This window comes from Oncorhynchus masou, chromosome 5, assembly GCF_036934945.1.
Source record: "Oncorhynchus masou masou isolate Uvic2021 chromosome 5, UVic_Omas_1.1, whole genome shotgun sequence".
NCBI lineage: Eukaryota > Metazoa > Chordata > Actinopteri > Salmoniformes > Salmonidae > Oncorhynchus > Oncorhynchus masou.
In genome coordinates this window covers 72,693,788-72,712,185 of record NC_088216.1, presented here as the reverse complement: position 1 = coordinate 72,712,185, position 18,398 = coordinate 72,693,788, and the positions used below count along the sequence as shown (strand labels likewise).

At 40.7% G+C, this 18,398-nt stretch overlaps 1 protein-coding gene across 3 annotated transcripts in view; it reads left to right on the top strand.

Moving 5' to 3' along the window:
• Positions 1-18,398, top strand: part of LOC135540221 (FERM domain-containing protein 4B-like) — an 88,051-nt gene that overhangs the window by 52,960 nt on the left and 16,693 nt on the right. For all 3 annotated transcript variants that reach the window (XM_064966710.1, XM_064966709.1, XM_064966708.1), the window contains exons 8-11: positions 12,856-12,939; positions 13,664-13,729; positions 14,190-14,247; positions 14,747-14,833. In XM_064966710.1, coding sequence (XP_064822782.1) covers positions 12,856-12,939; positions 13,664-13,729; positions 14,190-14,247; positions 14,747-14,833 — 295 coding nt within the window. The remainder of the gene's footprint in view (positions 1-12,855; positions 12,940-13,663; positions 13,730-14,189; positions 14,248-14,746; positions 14,834-18,398) is intronic.

Here is an 18,398-nt window from a genome sequence, read left to right as displayed (position 1 = left end):
TGTAAAAAAGCTAACGTTTAAGTTCCGTGCTCAGAACATGAGAACATATGAAAGCTGGTTGTTCCTTTTAACATGAGTCTTCAATATTCCCAGTTAAGAAGTTTTAGGTTGAAGTTATTATAGGAATTATAGGACTATTTCTCTCTATACTATTTGTATTTTATATACATTTGAGTATTGGATGTTCTTATAGGCACTATAGTATTACCAGCCTAATCTCGGGAGTTGATAGGCTTGAAGTCATAAACAGCGCTGTGTTTCAAGCATTGCGAAGAACTGCCTGGCAAACGCAGGAAAGTGCTGTTTGAATTAATGCTTACGAGCCTGCTGCCGCCTACCACTCAGTCAGACTGCTCTATCAAATATCAAATCATAGACTTAATTATAATATAGCACACAGAAATATGAGCCTTTGGTCATTAATATGGTCAAATCGGGAAACTGTCATTTCGAAAACAAAACGTTTATTCTTTTAGTGAAATACTGTACCGTTCCGTATTTTCTCGAATGGATGGCATCCACAAGTCTAAATATTGCTGTTACATTGCACAACCTTCAATGTTATGTCATAATTATGTAATATTCTGGCAAATTAATTACATCTTTGTTAGGAAGAAAGGGTCTTCACACAGTTCACAACGAGCAAGGCGGCCCAAACTGCTACATATACCCTGACTCTGCTTGCACTGAACGCAAGAGAAGTGACACAATTTCCCTAGTTAATATTGCCTGCTAACATGAATTTATTTTAAATAAATATGCAGGTTTAAAAATATATACTTGTGTATTGATTTTAAGAAAGGCATTGGTGTTTATGGTTAAGTACGTTGGTGCAACGACAGTGCTTTTTTCGCAAATGCGCTTGTTAAATCATCACCCGTTTGGCGGGTAAGCTGTGATTCGATGATGAATTAACAGGCACTGCATTGATTATATACTACGCAGGACAAGCTAGTTAAATAGTAATATCATCAAACCATGTGTAGTTAACTAGTGATTATGTTAAGATTGATTGTTTTTTCTAAGATAAGTTTAATGCTAGCTAGCAACTTACCGTGGCTCCTTGCTGCACTCGCGTAACAGGTGGTCAGTCTCCTCGTGCAGTGCAATGTATTTGGCGTACAAAAATGCAGATTACCGATTGTTATGAAAACTTGAAATCTGCCCTAATTATAATCGGCCATGCCGATTAATCGGTCGAACTCTAGTTTCCTTTCAAATGATAACAAGAATATGCATATCCTTGCTTCAGGGCATGAGTTACAGGAAGTTAGATTTGGGTATGTCAATTTAGGGAAAATTGAAAAAAAGGGTCCAGGTTGTTTTACCACGTTGGCTCGTTTTTTATTTTTTAATCTTAGTTTATCTTCTTTTTTATCTTAGTGGGCTCCCGAGGGCGCAGTGGTCTAAGGCACTGCATCTTAGTGCAAGTCCTTGCTGTCCCTGGTTCAATCACAGGCTGTATCACACTCATCTGTGATTGTGAGTCCCATAGGGCGGCACACAATTGTCCCAGTGTCGTCCAGGGTAGGTTGTCATTGTAAATAACAATTCGTTCTTAACTGACTTGCCTAGTTAAATGAAGGTAAAAAAATAAATAAATGAGGGCCTTGATGTTTTTCTTTTGACATTCAACTGAGCTGGAATCTGATATTCAAAATCTCTACAGTGGTTGCTCCACTAAAAGTTATGCAATTATGCTGCAGTATTGGAGGTAATTTGTGGTTTAGTACGGTACCCTGTGTCACCACTTCATTGCTCCAGACCAGTGCAAGGGGGAGTTAGAGCACTGATTATGCTTTTGGGTCCTACTGTGTCTCTGACGGACAATGAATGGGCGACATAAAACTAAATAGAAACTGTTAATTGTGCACGACTTCAGTATTACTTACTAAAACTGTTGTTACACTAAGGTTTTTATTTTATTTTGTTAGGATTATTTTCCTCTTACTGTAGTACTGTAGGCCACTCCTGACCAGTCACATTGTACAGCACCTGAGTGGCGCAATGGTCTAAGACACTGCATAGCTGTGCAAGCTGTGTTGCTACAGATGCAGGTTCAATACCTGTGCTGGCCTCAACTGAGATGACTCTAGGTTTTTGGTTTCTCTCCCTCTAAAAACAGAAATTCATCATTCTGAATAACATATTTATTTACAAATGAGTAACAATGTGTCACCCCATGTTCAAGAATGTCCTTTTTCTTGCTAATGTTACGTTATCATCTCCAAAATATTGTTATTTTTTTAAACAAAGCGATTATTATTAATTTAGAATGATATAAAAGCCCCTTGGATATTCTCACAGATATGATATTAACCCTGTTATTAGCAGGACAATATATATTGGTCATGGCTCCCGAGTGAAGCACAATGGGACTGCCTTGCAGTTCTCAGCTGTATCCACTGAAAGCGCACAAGGTTCAAGGCACGGGATGCGCCGCAGATCCGCACACAGAAGACAGACCTAGCCCTGACCTAGGAAAGGGTGGTGGACCCCCACCCCACCACACTGGGCAGCATAGAGCAACAATTTTAGGGGAATTGCACTAATAATGGCACTGACCTGGGAAACGTTCTAGCAGGTAGCTGGATAATAACTTACCTAGATGGAGGATAGGGGGAGAATTCTATCGTCAAATGTATTTCTAAGTTAGGTCCTAAGTTAAGTATTATTATTATTATGTCTCACATCCAACCATGATTGGGAGTCCCATAGGGCGGCGCACAATTGGCCCAGCGTTTTTCTCCCTCTAAAAACAGAAATAAATGTTTTGGCCTTTACAAATATTATTTTGGTCTTTATTCAGATTATAATCGCTGACTTTCATTTTTTTGAAAATGAAATAACCTCCAAAATATCGTTATATATTATCAAGTTGATGGCACAGTCATATAGCCAGAAGCATACCACCCTGCATACCACTGTTGGCTTGCTTCTGGAGCTAAGTAGGGTTGGTCCTGGTCAATCCCTGGATGGGAGACCAGATGATGCTGGAAGTGGTGTTGGAGATCCAGTAGGAGGCTCTCTTTCCTCTGGTCTAAAAAATTTCCCAATGCCTGAGGGCAGTGATTGGGGACACTGCCCTGTGTAGGGTGCTGTCTTTCGGATGGGATGTTAAACGGGTGTCCTGACTCTCTGTGGTCATTAAAGACCCCATGGCATTTATTGTAAGAGTAGGGGTGTTAACCCTGGTGTCCTGGCTAAATTCCCAATCTGGCCATCAAACCATCACAGTCACCTAATAATCCCCAGTTTACATTTGGCTCATTCATCCCCCTCCTCTCCCTTGTAACTTTTCCCCAGGTCGTTGCTGCAAATGAGAATGTGTTCTCAGTTAACTTACCTGGTAAAATAACGGATCAATAAATAGCCGGCACCTACATAAAGCTGAGTCTTTCTGATGGTCTTTAATAAATACATGTTTTGGTTATCGTGACCTGGACACCATGTACAGTATTATAATAGCCCATTTATGAGCTATTATCAGGACAATATACCTTTACCAACACCTCTCTGTATTTTGATACCCATGAGGCGGCTTATGGTTTAATTTAGAATCCTCCAATCCTCTATATGTAATTATCGACGGAGAGTCACGTCATATTTTTCGATGTATTGTAGGCCCACCATAGGCGACATGAGTCTCACTAGTGTTGAGTAATTTGCTGGTAAATGTGGTGTAGGTCTTATTTAAAGAGCATATTGAATTTGGAAGCAATAGGATTTGAAGCAATAGCCTTCAACTATTTTATCACCGTTTTGTGTCAAGCATGGGGACTGGTCTTTATAAATCAATGAGATTTTTTGGGGGACTGAATCTCCGTTTGGGTATTGGTTAGACTAAAATGATTGTGTAGAAATGTTATGCGCTTAGTGTAACCTTAATTTAATTAGGCAAGTCAGTTAACAACAAATTCTTATTTACAAGGACAGCCTACTCCTTCCTCCCCATCAGGGAATTGAACCCCGGTCTCCCACGTGCCCTTACGACATGGGGATTCTTTAGCTAAATAGCCCAGCACTGTAGCCTACTCCCGACTGTCACGTTTTACATCGCCATATTTTCCATTCCATCCTAATGGAAACCCAGAGGGTTTTTAGTTTTTTGGGGAATAGAAACACCATAATATTAATCAAACTAATTAAGCCAAATTTCTCAATCAGTCCCATATATTATATTCTTACAAAAAATGCTTTAAATTCTCTATTACAGCCACTATTGAAGGCTATCAAATGCTTCTGAAAGAGGCCCTCTGGTGGTCAAACTAGCACTAACTAGCATTAATGGTACCAGTGGTTGGCACTTAAAAAACGTGCCATAGAATTCTGCTGTGCTGCTGGACGCTGCAACTTTTTAAAGGACGAACCACTGTACATATCTGCTTTACCTGTGACTGTTTATATATTATAATGATGTATTACTCAACGATAACGGCATCTTTAGAACATACAACGTGATGTATCTAGATCCGGTTTTCCTGGTCAGTGTTTTATTGTTTTCAAGTCCATTCCTCAGTAGCCAAAAGCTATAGGCTCTATACTCTGGCAAACCTGACCTCAATTGCTTTCTGTTTGTCCTGGCTATTGAATTTCCTTTCCCCCTCCTATCTTGTTCAGTCTAAATATGGCTTGAATTAGATTGTTGTTGCCTGCACAAGATACCGATAACAATCATTCATCCCCCCCAGAAATATATATATATATATATATATATATATATATATATATATATATATATATATATATATATATATATATATATATATATATATATATATATATATATATATATATATATATATACATTTGAAGTCAGAAGTTTACATACACTTAGGTTGGAGTCATTAACTTGCTTTTCAACCACTCCACAAATTTCATGTTAACAAACTATAGTTTTGGCAAGTCGGTTAGGACATCTACTTTGTGCATGACACAAATAATTTTTCCAACAATTGTTTACAGACAGATTATTTCACTTATCATTCACTGTTTCACAACTCCAGTGGGTCGGAAGTTTACATACACTAAGTTGACTGTGCCTTTAAACAGCTTGGAAAATTTCAGAAAATGATGTCATGGCTTTAAAAGCTTCTGATAGGCCAGTTGACATCATTTGAGTCAATTAGAGGTGTACGTGTGGATGTATTTCGAGGCCTACCTTCAAACTCAATGCCTCTTTACTTGACATTGTGGGAAAATCAAAAGAAATCAGCCAAGACCTCTGAAAACAATTGTAGACCTTCACAAGTCTGGTTCGTCCTTGGGAGCAATTTCCAAACGCATGAAGGTACCACGTTCATCTGTACAAACAATAGTACGCAAGTATAAACACTATGGGACCACGCAGCCGTCATACCTCTCAGGAAGGAGACGGGTTCTGTCTCCTAGAGATGAACATGCTTTGGTGAGAAAAGTGCAAATCAATCTCAGAACAACGGCAAAGGACCTTGTGAAGATGCTGGAGGAAACAGGTACAAAAGTATCTGTATCCACAGTAAAACAAGTCCTATATCAACATAACCTGAAAGGCCGCTCGGCAAGGAAGAAGCCACTGCTCCAAAACCGTCATGAAAATAGCCAGACTACGGTTTGCAACTGCACATGGGGACAAAGATTGTACTTTTTGGAGAAATGTCCTCTGGTCTGATGAAACAAAAATAAAACTTTTTGGCCACAATGACCATCGTTATGTTTGGAGGAAAAAGGGGGAGATTTGCAAGCCGAAGAACACCATCCCAACTGTGAAGCACGGGGTGGCGGCATCATGTTGTGGGGGTGCTTTGCTGCAGGAGGGACTGGTGCACATCACAAAAAAATGGCATCATGAGGGAGGAAAATTATGTGGACACATTGAAGTTACATCTCAAGACATCAGTCAGGAAGTTAAAGCTTGGTCGCAAATGGGTCTTCCAAATGGACAATGACCCCAAGAATACTTCCAAATTTGTGGCAAAATGGCTTAAGGACAACAAAGTCATGGTATTGGAGTGGCCATCACAAAGCCCTGACCTAAGTCCTATAGACAATTTGTTGGCAGAACAGAGAAAGCTTGAGCGAGCAAGGAGGCCTACAAACCTGTCTCAGTTACACCAGCTCTGTCAGGAGGACTGGGCCAAAATTCACCCAACTTATTGTGGGAAGCTTGTGGAAGTCTACCTGAAACATTTGACCCAAGTTAAACAATTTAAAGGCAATGCTACCAAGTATTAATTGAGTGTATGTAAACTTCTGACCCACTGAGAATGTGATGAAAGAAATAAAAGCTGAAATAAATCATTCTCTCTGCTATTATTTTGACATTTCACATTCTTAAATAAAGTGGTGATCCTAACTGACCTAAGACAGGGCATTTTTGCTAGGATTAAATGTCAGGAATTGTGAAAAACTGAGTTTAAATGTATTTGGCTAAGGTATACGTAATCTTCCGACTTCAACTGTATCTATATATATATATATATATATATATATGTATATTTTACAAAGCCTAATGTGTTTTGGTGGAGAGATAAAGCACTGAAAGGCTTGACCTGGTGATAAGGTTTGTTATTTTAGTCATCAGGTGGAGAAGAGAGGGCTGAGGTAATCAGGAAATATTGTCCTGTCTGTCAAAGTGAACGAGCACTGTGCAGGTTGAACCTGTTGGGTGTTATCCCCAGCTTGGGTCTCCTAGAGACCGCTGGGAATCAGGCCTATCTGAACACAGAAGCATTGATCTGCTCTGTAAGGAAATGTATTGTGTAAATGCACACTGTGATATTTGATGCTTAAAATGCAGTTTGTTTCTACATCAAGGTCTTATCTTTGTACTCGCAAAACTCTAATTTCAGCAGCACCTGTTTTTTATATCCCACTTCTCGGGCAAGCTTCAGTTCATTGTATAGTATTCAGGATGCCCAGTGGAGCCCTTCACGGCCTTGTGTTGCAGTATATTAAGGGTGCGTTTTCCGATTGTTTAGCCCTGAGGTGTCAGGCAGCTTCGTCAGTTAATGTTTCAGTTGCACTTTGTCTTGTCTGAAAGCACAACAAAACAGACCCTGCCAACAAAGTCTGTAAAATTAGTGTGGATGGGAGCCTGTCCAACTATATATCCCAGCCTACTCTCTCCTGGGTTGTTTTTAGACTACCGTAATTTCCGGACTATAAACCGCTACTTTATTCCCACACTTTGAACCTCGCGGTTTATACAATGTCGTGGCTAATTTATGGATTTTTCCCGCTTTCACAAGATTCATGCCGCCAAAAAACTGAGCACCGTCACATAATGTGATGTAAATCGAGCGCTCTCAAACTTCCCATGATTCTGATTACGGTAGTAATTTTGTCACCCTCATCATGGCAAAGACACAGAGAAATGCATATGATGCAGCTTTCAAGTTGAAGGCGATTGATCTGGCTGTTGGAAAAGGAAATAGAGCTGCTGCACGGGAGCTTGGCCTTAATGAGTCGATGATAAGACGTTGGAAACAGCAGCGTGAGGAACTGACAGTGCAAAAAGACAATAAAAGCTTTCAGAGGGACGAAAAGCAGATGGCCCAAAGTATTTGCAGCCACTCGACATCAGTGTAAATCGTGCATTTAAGGTGGCGCTCCGTGTTCAGTGAGAGTCTTGGATGACAAGTGGGGAGAAATACTTCACTAAAACGGGCCGCAGGCGAAGAGCATCTTATGGTCAAGTCTGCCAGTGGGTCCTGACAGCGTGGAACATTGTCAAAAAATCCACTGTCATCAACGGGTTTCGAAAGGCTGGACTGCTGCGTGTTGAAGGGGCAGCATGAGCTCAGAGGGGTATTTGCCTCCGGATGAAAGTGACGAGAGCGACAATGAAAACGATCCAACATCGGATGAATCAATTCTGAGGCTATTCATCTCCGACACCGAAGGAGATGACTTCAGTGGTTTCAGTTCACAGGAGGAGGAAGATAGTGACCAATGACTTTCTTGGTAGGCTACTGTTTTAATTTTTGTTACAAGCCGTGTTTCGTTAAAGCCTATTTATTTTTGTTACAAGCCGTGTTTCGTTAAAGCCTATTTATTTTTGTTACAAGCCGTGTTTCGTTTAAAGGCTGTGTAAAGTTAATTTGTTTCAATGTCCGGTAGGCACCTGTGGCTTATAGACATGTGCGGCTTATTTATGTACAAAATACATATTTTTTAATAATTCACTGGGTGCGGTTTATATTCAGGTACGCTTAATAGTCCAGCAATTACGGTAATACATATTTTTCCTCTCTGATGGTTTTAATTTCTACCTTTTTGGATAAGGAAGGTTGGCAAATCCTCTCATAAAACATGTGCAGCTCTAGACACACATTGCAAAGGGCCCTGCAGCTCTGAGATTAGATGTGTAGGAGTTAGGGAGAACCCACTCCTCAAATGTACTGCCTGTTCTAAAAGGGATGAGCTTCAGGAGTGCAGTCCGCACTAGGCCACAGTAGACTGCTGGGCGTCAAATACTAACCATTGTGATGTCATTTCTCTGTAGTCAAAGCCGGCCCCCCTGCTGAGTTATCACTTTATAGTTTCCTGTTGTGCCTCTAGTCTTGGATTGACTTTGCATGTTCATTGGGATTATGTGCATATAGGGGAATAAAAACATGTATTCTAGGGGTTATCATTTTACCTTTGATGTTATGCAGTGTTAATGTAGTAGCCTAGATGACATGCAGTGTAATATCACCATGTAATTTCAGCTTTTCAGCTGATAACGGTCACATCCCAGTTAAATGTTGTTAGTATAAACCATTATGCCTATAGGCTACAGCACCCCTGACACTGTCAATTTACTCACTCAAATGTAGACCCAACCTGCTTTTACTGGGAATTTCACAGCAATGGGGATATCCTGGTCTCTTTCTTTGCATTTCCTTAACAGGGACTTACTATCAGCCCACTGAAATAGCTGACCTACTGTATGAGTGTTTAGCCAACCCCCTTGCTGGCTGGCAGGGTGGAGGAGCTGCCCCCAGCCCACGTCACAGGACATGTAATGAATTCCAGATAGCTGACAGTGCAATGTGGCTACATAGTAGATCACCCTAACAACACCATCCCCAGCGCCCTATAAAATGTATGCCATCCAACTCCACAGCAGTGAACTAACTGCCATAGCAGCAGAGACTAGTGAACCTCCAGGAGGCAGCTATCTAGGGAACAATGATTCAAGTGGCTTTCTCTCTGTAGTGTTTTACCTTTCTACTGAGTGAGCAGGTTCATATTACTAGATCATTATGGCCTCTGCATTCTAAGGATGGTTTAGTTCTTTTCATTTCACTTTGGAGATCATTGAGAAACTGCAATTGACATATTTTAAAAAGTTCAGCTCCTGCTTTGTAGTTTCTTTTGTTGATTTTCTTCAGTAGTTATTACATTAAATAGTTTCAATGAAAAAATACCAAAACATAAGAATACTATGTTGTCCCAGTAGTTTAGAACATGATACAGATATGAAGGATCTACTGGTCTGAGTCCTGTCTGAGAGGCCAAGTCCTATTTTTGAAAAGCTCTCCTCTGTGAGTTGTACACTACCTTTCAACACTGCATGGGCTGCCAAAACTGGTGAATGGCTTTTGTTCCGGGCTCCAGTGCTCTGGCCTGCCAAGTCATAGCCCTCTTTGTCGATCAGTAATTGTAGAGCAAATGCTCCCCATCTTGTGTTGGAGTGACTCATAGTTCACTATCTCAGACCTTGACAGTGACATACAACACAGTTAATACAGAGAGGTCATTTTCTATTGCTGTGTATGAGATCACCTCCAGACTTGAGGTACCTGTGGCATTTATGATTACATGAGTTCTTAATTGTGTGTTTATGAAATTGTATGGTAAATGACTTATGGTAGGACTATCTCACACTCTTTACACTGGCATGCAAAGATTGAGGTCAACGCCTGTACTGTACACACACACCTCAAAGAATGCACGTGTGATAACATTGAAAAACATTTACTCGTGAGTCATAATTACCATCCCATTCTGGAACTGTGCCTTGACATGATAGAACTATATTTCAATTTCCTCTGTTAATTAAAAGGGCCTTTATCTGTTTCTATTGAGACACTTTGACAAGACCAAAGTGGATATTAAGCCTAGTCTGTTGGAATGCATCAATAGTCTGCCAGATAAAAATATGAAAAATGTCCAGTCCACTTTTTTATTTTGATTTGGTTATCACTTTCTTCCTATATGATGTGGGACTTGACCTGTTCTGTACAACGCATCAATGACAATTTGTAAAACATTTTAATGTTGATATTTCACATGATCTCTGTCCCCTGTGTTCTGCTCTGTAGAACTAATTTGGGGTTATTATTGGATATAGGGGTTTATTGAACTCAGAGATGGTTATCATGGAGATCTAGAGTAGTAATTACATGGTGTAATGCCAGTATAATAGTGTAATGCCAGTATAATAGTGTAATGCCAGTATAATAGTGTAATGTCAGTCTAATAGTGTAATGCCAGTATAATAGTGTAATGCCAGTCTAATAGTGTAATGACAGTCTAATAGTGTAATGACAGTCTACTAGTATGATGATAGTCTAATAGTGTAATGACAGTATAATAGTGTAATGACAATCTACTAGTATGATGAGAGTCTAATAGTGTAATGACAGTATAATAGTGTAATGACAGTCTAATAGTGTAATGACAGTATAATAGTGTAATGCCAGTCTAATAGTGTAATGTCAGTATAATAGTGTAATGCCAGTCTAATAGTGTAATGACAGTCTAATAGTGTAATGACAGTCTACTAGTATGATGATAGTCTAATAGTGTAATGACAGTATAATAGTGTAATGACAGGCTAATAGTGTAATGACAATCTACTAGTGTAGTGACAGTCTACTAGTATGATGGGAGTCTAATAGTGTAATGACAGTATAATAGTGTAATGACAGTATAATAGTGTAATGACAGTCTAATAGTATGATGAGAGTCTAATAGTGTAATGACAGTATAATAGTGTAATGACAGTCCAATAGTGTAATGACAGTCTAATAGTGTAATGACAGTATAATAGTGTAATGACAGTATGATAGTGTAATGTCAGTCTACTAGTGTAATGACAGTCTAATAGTGTAATGACAGTATAATAGTGTAATGCCAGTCTACTAGTGTAATGACAGTCTAATAGTGTAATGCCAGTATAATAGTGTAATGCCAGTCTAATAGTGTAATGTCAGTCTAATAGTGTAATGACAGTCTACTAGTATGATGACAGTCTAATAGTGTAATGCCAGTATAATAGTGTAATGACAGTATAATAGTGTAATGACAGTCTAATAGTGTAATGCCAGTCTAATAGTGTAATGCCAGTATAATAGTGTAATGACAGTCTAATAGTGTAATGCCAGTATAATAGTGTAATGCCAGTATAATAGTGTAATGACAGTATAATAGTGTAATGACAGTATAATAGTGTAATGACAGTCTAATAGTGTAATGACAGTCTACTAGTATGATGACAGTCTAATAGTGTAATGCCAGTATAATAGTGTAATGACAGTATAATAGTGTAATGCCAGTCTAATAGTGTAATGACAGTATAATAGTGTAATGACAGTATAATAGTGTAATGACAGTCTAATAGTGTAATGTCAGTCTAATAGTGTAATGACAGTCTACTAGTATGATGACAGTCTAATAGTGTAATGCCAGTATAATAGTGTAATGACAGTATAATAGTGTAATGACAGTATAATAGTGTAATGCTAGTATAATAGTGTAATGACAGTATAATAGTGTAATGCCAGTATAATAGTGTAATGCCAGTATAATAGTGTAATGCCAGTATAATAGTGTAATGCCAGTATAATAGTGTAATGCCAGTCTAATAGTGTAATGACAGTATAATAGTGTAATGCCAGTATAATAGTGTAATGCCAGTATAATAGTGTAATGCCAGTATAATAGTGTAATGCCAGTCTAATAGTGTAATGCCAGTCTAATAGTGTAATGCCAGTCTAATAGTGTAATGCCAGTCTAATAGTGTAATCCCAGTATAATAGTGTAATGCCAGTCTAATAGTGTAATGCTAGTATAATAGTGTAATGCCAGTGTAATAGTGTAATTCCAGTATAATAGTGTAATGCCAGTATAATAGTGTAATGCCAGTATAATAGTATAATGCCAGTATAATAGTGTAATGCCAGTATAATAGTGTAATGCCAGTCTAATAGTGTAATGCCAGTCTAATAGTGTAATGCCAGTCTAATAGTGTAATGCCAGTCTAATAGTGTAATGCCAGTCTAATAGTGTAATGCTAGTATAATAGTGTAATGCCAGTATAATAGTGTAATTCCAGTATAATAGTGTAATGCCAGTATAATAGTGCGATGACAGTCTAATAGTGTAATGACAGTCTACTAGTGTAATGTCAGTCTAATAGTGTAATGTCAGTTTAATAGTGTAATGACAGGCTACTAGTGTAATGACCGTCTAATAGTGTAATGACAGTCTAATAGTGTAATGTCAGTCTACGAGTGTAATGACAGTCAAATTGTGTAATGACAGTCTACTAGTGTAATGACAGTCTAATAGTGTAATGACAGTCTAATTGTGTGATGACAGTCTACTGGTGTAATAATGACAGTCTAATTGTGTAATGTCAGTCTACTAGTGTAATGACAGTCTACTTGTGTAATGACAGTCTACTAGTGTAATGAAAGTCTAATAAAGGCGTAATGACAGTAATAAGAACTTTTGATCAATCAGCAGTGTTATTATTATGGAGCATTAAAATGCCCCCTGGTCCTATTGGAGATGTAAATGAGCCTTTTTAAGATACAACTGTTACTGTTGCTGTGAATTAATTCAGTTGATCATTATGTCTCAATCCTTCTGTATTTACAGTGTTGAAAGCTCCAGGTCGGACCTGAACAAGCTCCCGGTTTTACCCACTAGAGTCCTGAGGGAGCACCCCTCCCTGGTATACTGGTAAGCAGTGCCACATTAACAACACTTTAACCACAAATGCACAAGGGGTATTAATCCAATTGGATTACACACAGTTCCATAGATATCAGACCGCAGTCCTGTCAATACCAATCCTCCCCTCAACCCGTCCCTATCCTCATCAAATGGCTTGTTAATTGTAGCTAACACCTGGATGCACAAAGCAATTATTTTCCCATGCAGATGAGCTGGTGTGGGCAGCGAGGTGGAGGTACACCCAGAGTCCTGCCAGGCTGTTTATCTCAGATGGGCTGTATTAATTAGTGCTCTGTGTTAATTACGTCTGGCTGCATCATGAACAGCCAGGGTGGTGCCGACTTCATCATGTCTTCATGGGAGCTGGGCTAGACAGGAGGTGGAGAGAACGAGACGGCAGGGCCAGCCGCTTGTTAACAGCTCCTGTGTCTGTCTGAGTGTATGCTGCTGCATCTTGTTCTTCTGCCTCAGCATTCATCTGAGGCTGCAGCCCAGCCCACTGATGAACAGCAGCTGTATGGATTAATGGGCAGATTGGAATTACAGGGCTGTGTGTGTGAGTTGAGAGGAGATAAGAACCATGGTCAGGCCAGTAGGCCAGACAGAATTCTTCCACGAACAGGAACGATGTGTGTCAGGGAAGGACTGTCTCACCACTTGTCTCTGTTTGGGGATATGTTACAATCAGTAATGGCTTATTCATTTCGGCTTTTATTTTTCTCTATTACAGTGAAGACCGAGTGATCGAGCACTATGAGAACCTGAAGGGCCTCAGCAGAGGGCAAGCAATTGTGCGGTAAGTCAAGTGCATGGAGGAAATGAGCTGCTGTGGACCTCTAGTTTAGCACGTTCATCAGTCCAACACACTCTGCAGTCCTCTGTAGCGTCTACTCCTGTTTTTTGTTTAAAAGGGGTTGCTGTCACACTGCCAGAATGTGTCATTAATTAGGGGACAGCAAACTTTTACTATGCTTTGGGCAGCCATGTGTGACAGAGGTCCACTCTGTTTTCCCTGGGAGGGCTTAGCCTAGCGAGGTCATTTACACACGGCTGTATGATTTGTGCCCTTGACTTGATCAATTTATTCTCCAAGGCCCTGTAAAGAAATCGATGGCTTCTCCACTGTAAATGACTGTCTGGTGAATGACTGACTGGGTCTTAAAGCCCATTCAAACTTCTGTAGAGCAGCCACTCACAGACGGTGATGAAGTGTAACTGCCTGAATTCCTGCTTACGCGTCCCTCTCCGTTTTGAAGGTATTTGGCCTTAGTGGAGTCCCTCCCTACATATGGAGTTCATTATTATCCAGTAAAGGTAAGAGAGAAATCAACCCTGTATCTTACAGTAGGACATCAAACATCTGTACATTTGTTTTCATGTTTGCTTTCCCATCTAGCTAGCATTTTTAAAATATAAAAAAGTTGTGTGTTCAGATAGAAATACAGCCGTTTTCCCTCTGGAGGCTGGGCAGGGACCTTAGCTGGCTGTTTTATCAGGCTCTGTGCTTAGTTAAATAATGATTGAGTGATCCTTCTCTCAGAAACTCTCTCACTCCCAGAGCCTCAGCCCCACCAGCCCCGCTCTCCTACCTCACTCATTAAAGCAGGGTGTCTGAGCACATCAAACGCTGCTGTTAAAATGACTCGGTCTGTAGCTTTTTAGAGCTGCTTCAATGCATTTGATCTCTCCTTGTGTTGCTAGTGCTGCTAGCCTAATGGGGTAATTGTCACAGTAATGGCCTGTTCTTCTTTTAAAAATGTACCACTTAAGCTGCTCCTAATGACTGGTGTGCCTTGCCTTGCCTTCCCAACAGGACAAGCAGGGTCTGCCGTGGTGGCTGGGAGTCAGCTATAAAGGCATTGGACAGTACGATTTACAGGACAAGTTGAAACCTCGGAAGGTAGGTTGGCCTTCTGTGACTTGTTTCTCCTTATGGTCTAACTGAACAACCAGCTCCACTCTGGTTAATAATCCACCAAACTGTAAATAATGGCAACAAAAAGCTTGTGTTCTTGGCCAAGGTAAAGGGAGGGAAAGTTGAGATCAACGTGGGTGTGATAGTATCTGGATTATGGTGATAAGATTGTGGCATTCCTCATTTAGGGTGTGATTGAAATAATCACGACTGTGATTCCCAATATGAAACCTAAAGTTACAGTTTTGGCCTTAAATGTAAAAAAGTTACAATTTATTCTTGTGTGTTTTCCTCCGCCCACTTCATTACTATGTCTCTTACCTGTTCACATGTTGGATCCATGTTGACACAGCTGGGAATGCTGTTCCAGTGAATGCCAAGGCATTACTGGGTGTGTCCCATATATTAAACCCAGCGTATCCCTGCTCCTTTCTCAGCAGCCCTTCCAGTGGAAGGTGTAATTATGGTGCAGGATGGGGAGCAGGCAGGGCTCTGGGGCTGGATGAGCCGGCACCAAGCCAGCCTGGGCGGTCTCTGTGAGGGGCTCAGCTCTGAGAGAGAGCTATGCTCTACACAGGCCCACCAACCACACATGGAGGGAGGGAGCACTCATGCCAAAACTCCTCCGTAGCAGACCCCTGGTGAAACGGTGGACTTTTGACATATGCTTTTTTTAAAGTGCACAACTCTTGTTGCTGTTCTAGAGGGGCCTGTCATATGGTAGAATATTGATAGTGCTTCCTATCAAGGCTGGCGACCTTTGTATTCATCGCAGCCCCCGTCTGCCCTTCTCCAAGCATGCTGTGCTCATTATGCAAAGCTGCCTGTCATTGTGTGTGTGTTTCTCTCAGAGAGCAAACAATTGATCAAGCAATAAAACACAATCACCTTGTCAGGGGGTCTGTGAGAAGCTTGGAAGGGTGTGAGGGGCTTGGAAGGGGAGTTGAGTGGGTCTTGAAGGGTGGGGGGGTTGAGGAGGTCTTGAAGTGGGGGCTGCAGAAAAGGAATCCCACTGCAGCACTCCAATCGTCCTGTGAGGGATCTTGGGATTCTTGACGTTTTCCCAGACTTCAGTGACATGCGCTGAAAGAAGCTACTGTAGTTTAACCTCTTGTCAGCTTTATCACAACTTAATGGATGGGATGAACCACAACTTCCTATCCCTGTCTGTTGGGTAAAAGAGAACTGGGGCTTTTTCCAAAATCTCAATAGTAACCAACAGGAGAATAAAATGTATGCTAGAGCACCACATTTTATACAAAGGCCGTACATTAAATTAAAAGTTATTTCTAAGATGGTCTGAGGAGCAAATGGCTGTGATATAGAGAGTGCTCTCTCTCTTGCTCTGGCTCTCTGTGTGTGTCTCTGTCTGTTTGTTTCAGTCTCTCGCTCTTTCTCTCAATTTCAATTCAAAGGGCTTTATCACTCTATCTCTCTTTTTCTCTCTGTGTCTCTGTCTGTTTCAGTCCATCTCTCTCTTCCTCTTATCAGCAAGTAATTTAACACTTACTTGTATTACAATCACTTGCAGGTCCAGTTATATGGTCAACCAATAAGACCAATGTAAGCACAGCTCATTAAGGGTAAAATAATTTCTGTAATGGTAATAATCATATGTGATTAGACCATTAATTTTTTATCTTGGAACAATAAAAGGCTGCTCAAATATTTATACGGGTGCTAAAATATACAATAGGTATATAATAGGTTAAAACCAGAGCCTTAATTAATGTGTGTGTTTGTAGTGGACTGTAGCATTCTCTCTCGTCATGCCTCTGCTGGAAATGTTCAGTGAACCAGCGTGCCATGTGACTGTATGAGAAGGGTGTGGTGGTTCTCTTCCTGCGTGTAAGTCCCGACCTTTGACACACTTTATTTATCTTCCTCAGAGGATTCCTCCATCGCGTCACAGGGCCTGGGGTAGTCTGGGGAGGTTGTTGTGGGTTCAGGGTTGGGTCTGCATCAGAATGTTCTGGGAATATCTCAAACCACAGGTATTTTGGCATGGGCTCTAATGAGAAGTGAAACCGCTAACATCTGAAATAAACGAGATTGAAATGGGGAACTACTGTTCTGTTCTCCAGATGACTGGACTGTCTCTCTACCATTCACCTCATGTTTAGTTTTGGTGGTGGTTTCTCTGCAATGCAATTTGGCAGCACTGGCTTGGACTGTTTCCTCTGTCCAAATAGTAAGTGGGTTCTTGTGATCAGAGTTAAAGGTGTGTCACACATCCTTGATATATTTTGGCACTTACTACCTTCGGCCATACATGAGCACTCATTAAAATGGTTATGTGTGTATGTGTGGTGTTTTGAAACTGTCTAATGATCTAGTTATGTAAATGTGTGTTATCTGTTTATTTTCTGAATGTGCTGTAGTAAGTATCCAGGGGGTTTGTGAATTAGAGAGGGGTGTCCCACACAATGGGGTGAGTCTGTGGGAAGTGTGGAGCCTGCTGGTTCCCATTGTTCAGTAATTACCATGCTCCCAATCCACAGTTATACTGGGGATCTAATTGATTAGGCTAGGCCTACAGTATTGGCTGGAGCAGCAATGTAGAAATGGTCTGGATCACTTTACTTGAAGCATGAAATAACATCTTATGAAATATTGACATCTAATACACTGTTATTGGCTACAGCATTTGCTTTGTGAGTTGCAGAAATTTAGTTTTACATTTTCCTTTGGTTTTAATAACGGACTTTATAGGTGTAGTGAGAGATTCTTCCTTGTCAGCTTGGGCCCAGTTCTGAGAGCTGACTGAGAGCTGTCCTGTATTCACATGGAGGTGAAGAGGGGCCCGCTATTAATGATTAGACCAAAGTAGTAGATTCCTGAAATATTTGTCTTGGGGAGCGGTGGGAGGCTGGAATTGATAGCACTCTGAACAACAGGGGTTGGAATGGTATTTAGAACCCAGATAACACATCACAAAGGGTTATGACTGTGGAGGGCTAATCTAAGATCTGTGGATGAAGGGAAACACACTGAAAGAAAGGGGGTCATAATGGTATTTTCCCTGAAGAGGAGAGGAGGTTGAATACCTCTCTATGCACAACTTGTCCATCTGGTTTGACTGAGGAGGAAGATTGTGATAGAGGGAGAGAAGGAGTGAGTTACACAGAGCGAATTCATGAGGAAAGGAGAGAGAGCAGAGCAGTGCAAGGTGGGCGAGGTCAGAGTGAGGTGTCTGTGATGTCAGAGGGAATGGGAGGAGAGAGGCGGAGCCTGCTCAGCTGACACTCTTGCAACACCTATCTGGCTGCCTGAGAACAGATGAATGTATTGTTCAAGGACGCTCTAGCCCTGTTGGAAACTTGGCCAGGGGATTCAATACCACCCTGATAATTCACCCGGGATTTAAAAAGCACTAAAACCTGCCCTGGTAAGCCCCCTTTTACCAGACTAGGTAGTTCAGGATATATTCAGTTGAGTTGCTGTTGTCATTCTGTTTTTGGGTTACCTGTAAGTAATTGTATGTTAATGTGCTGTATAATCCACAGTTGTAAAGCAGTGACTGCGGTGTATACTATACTGGAAACATGTA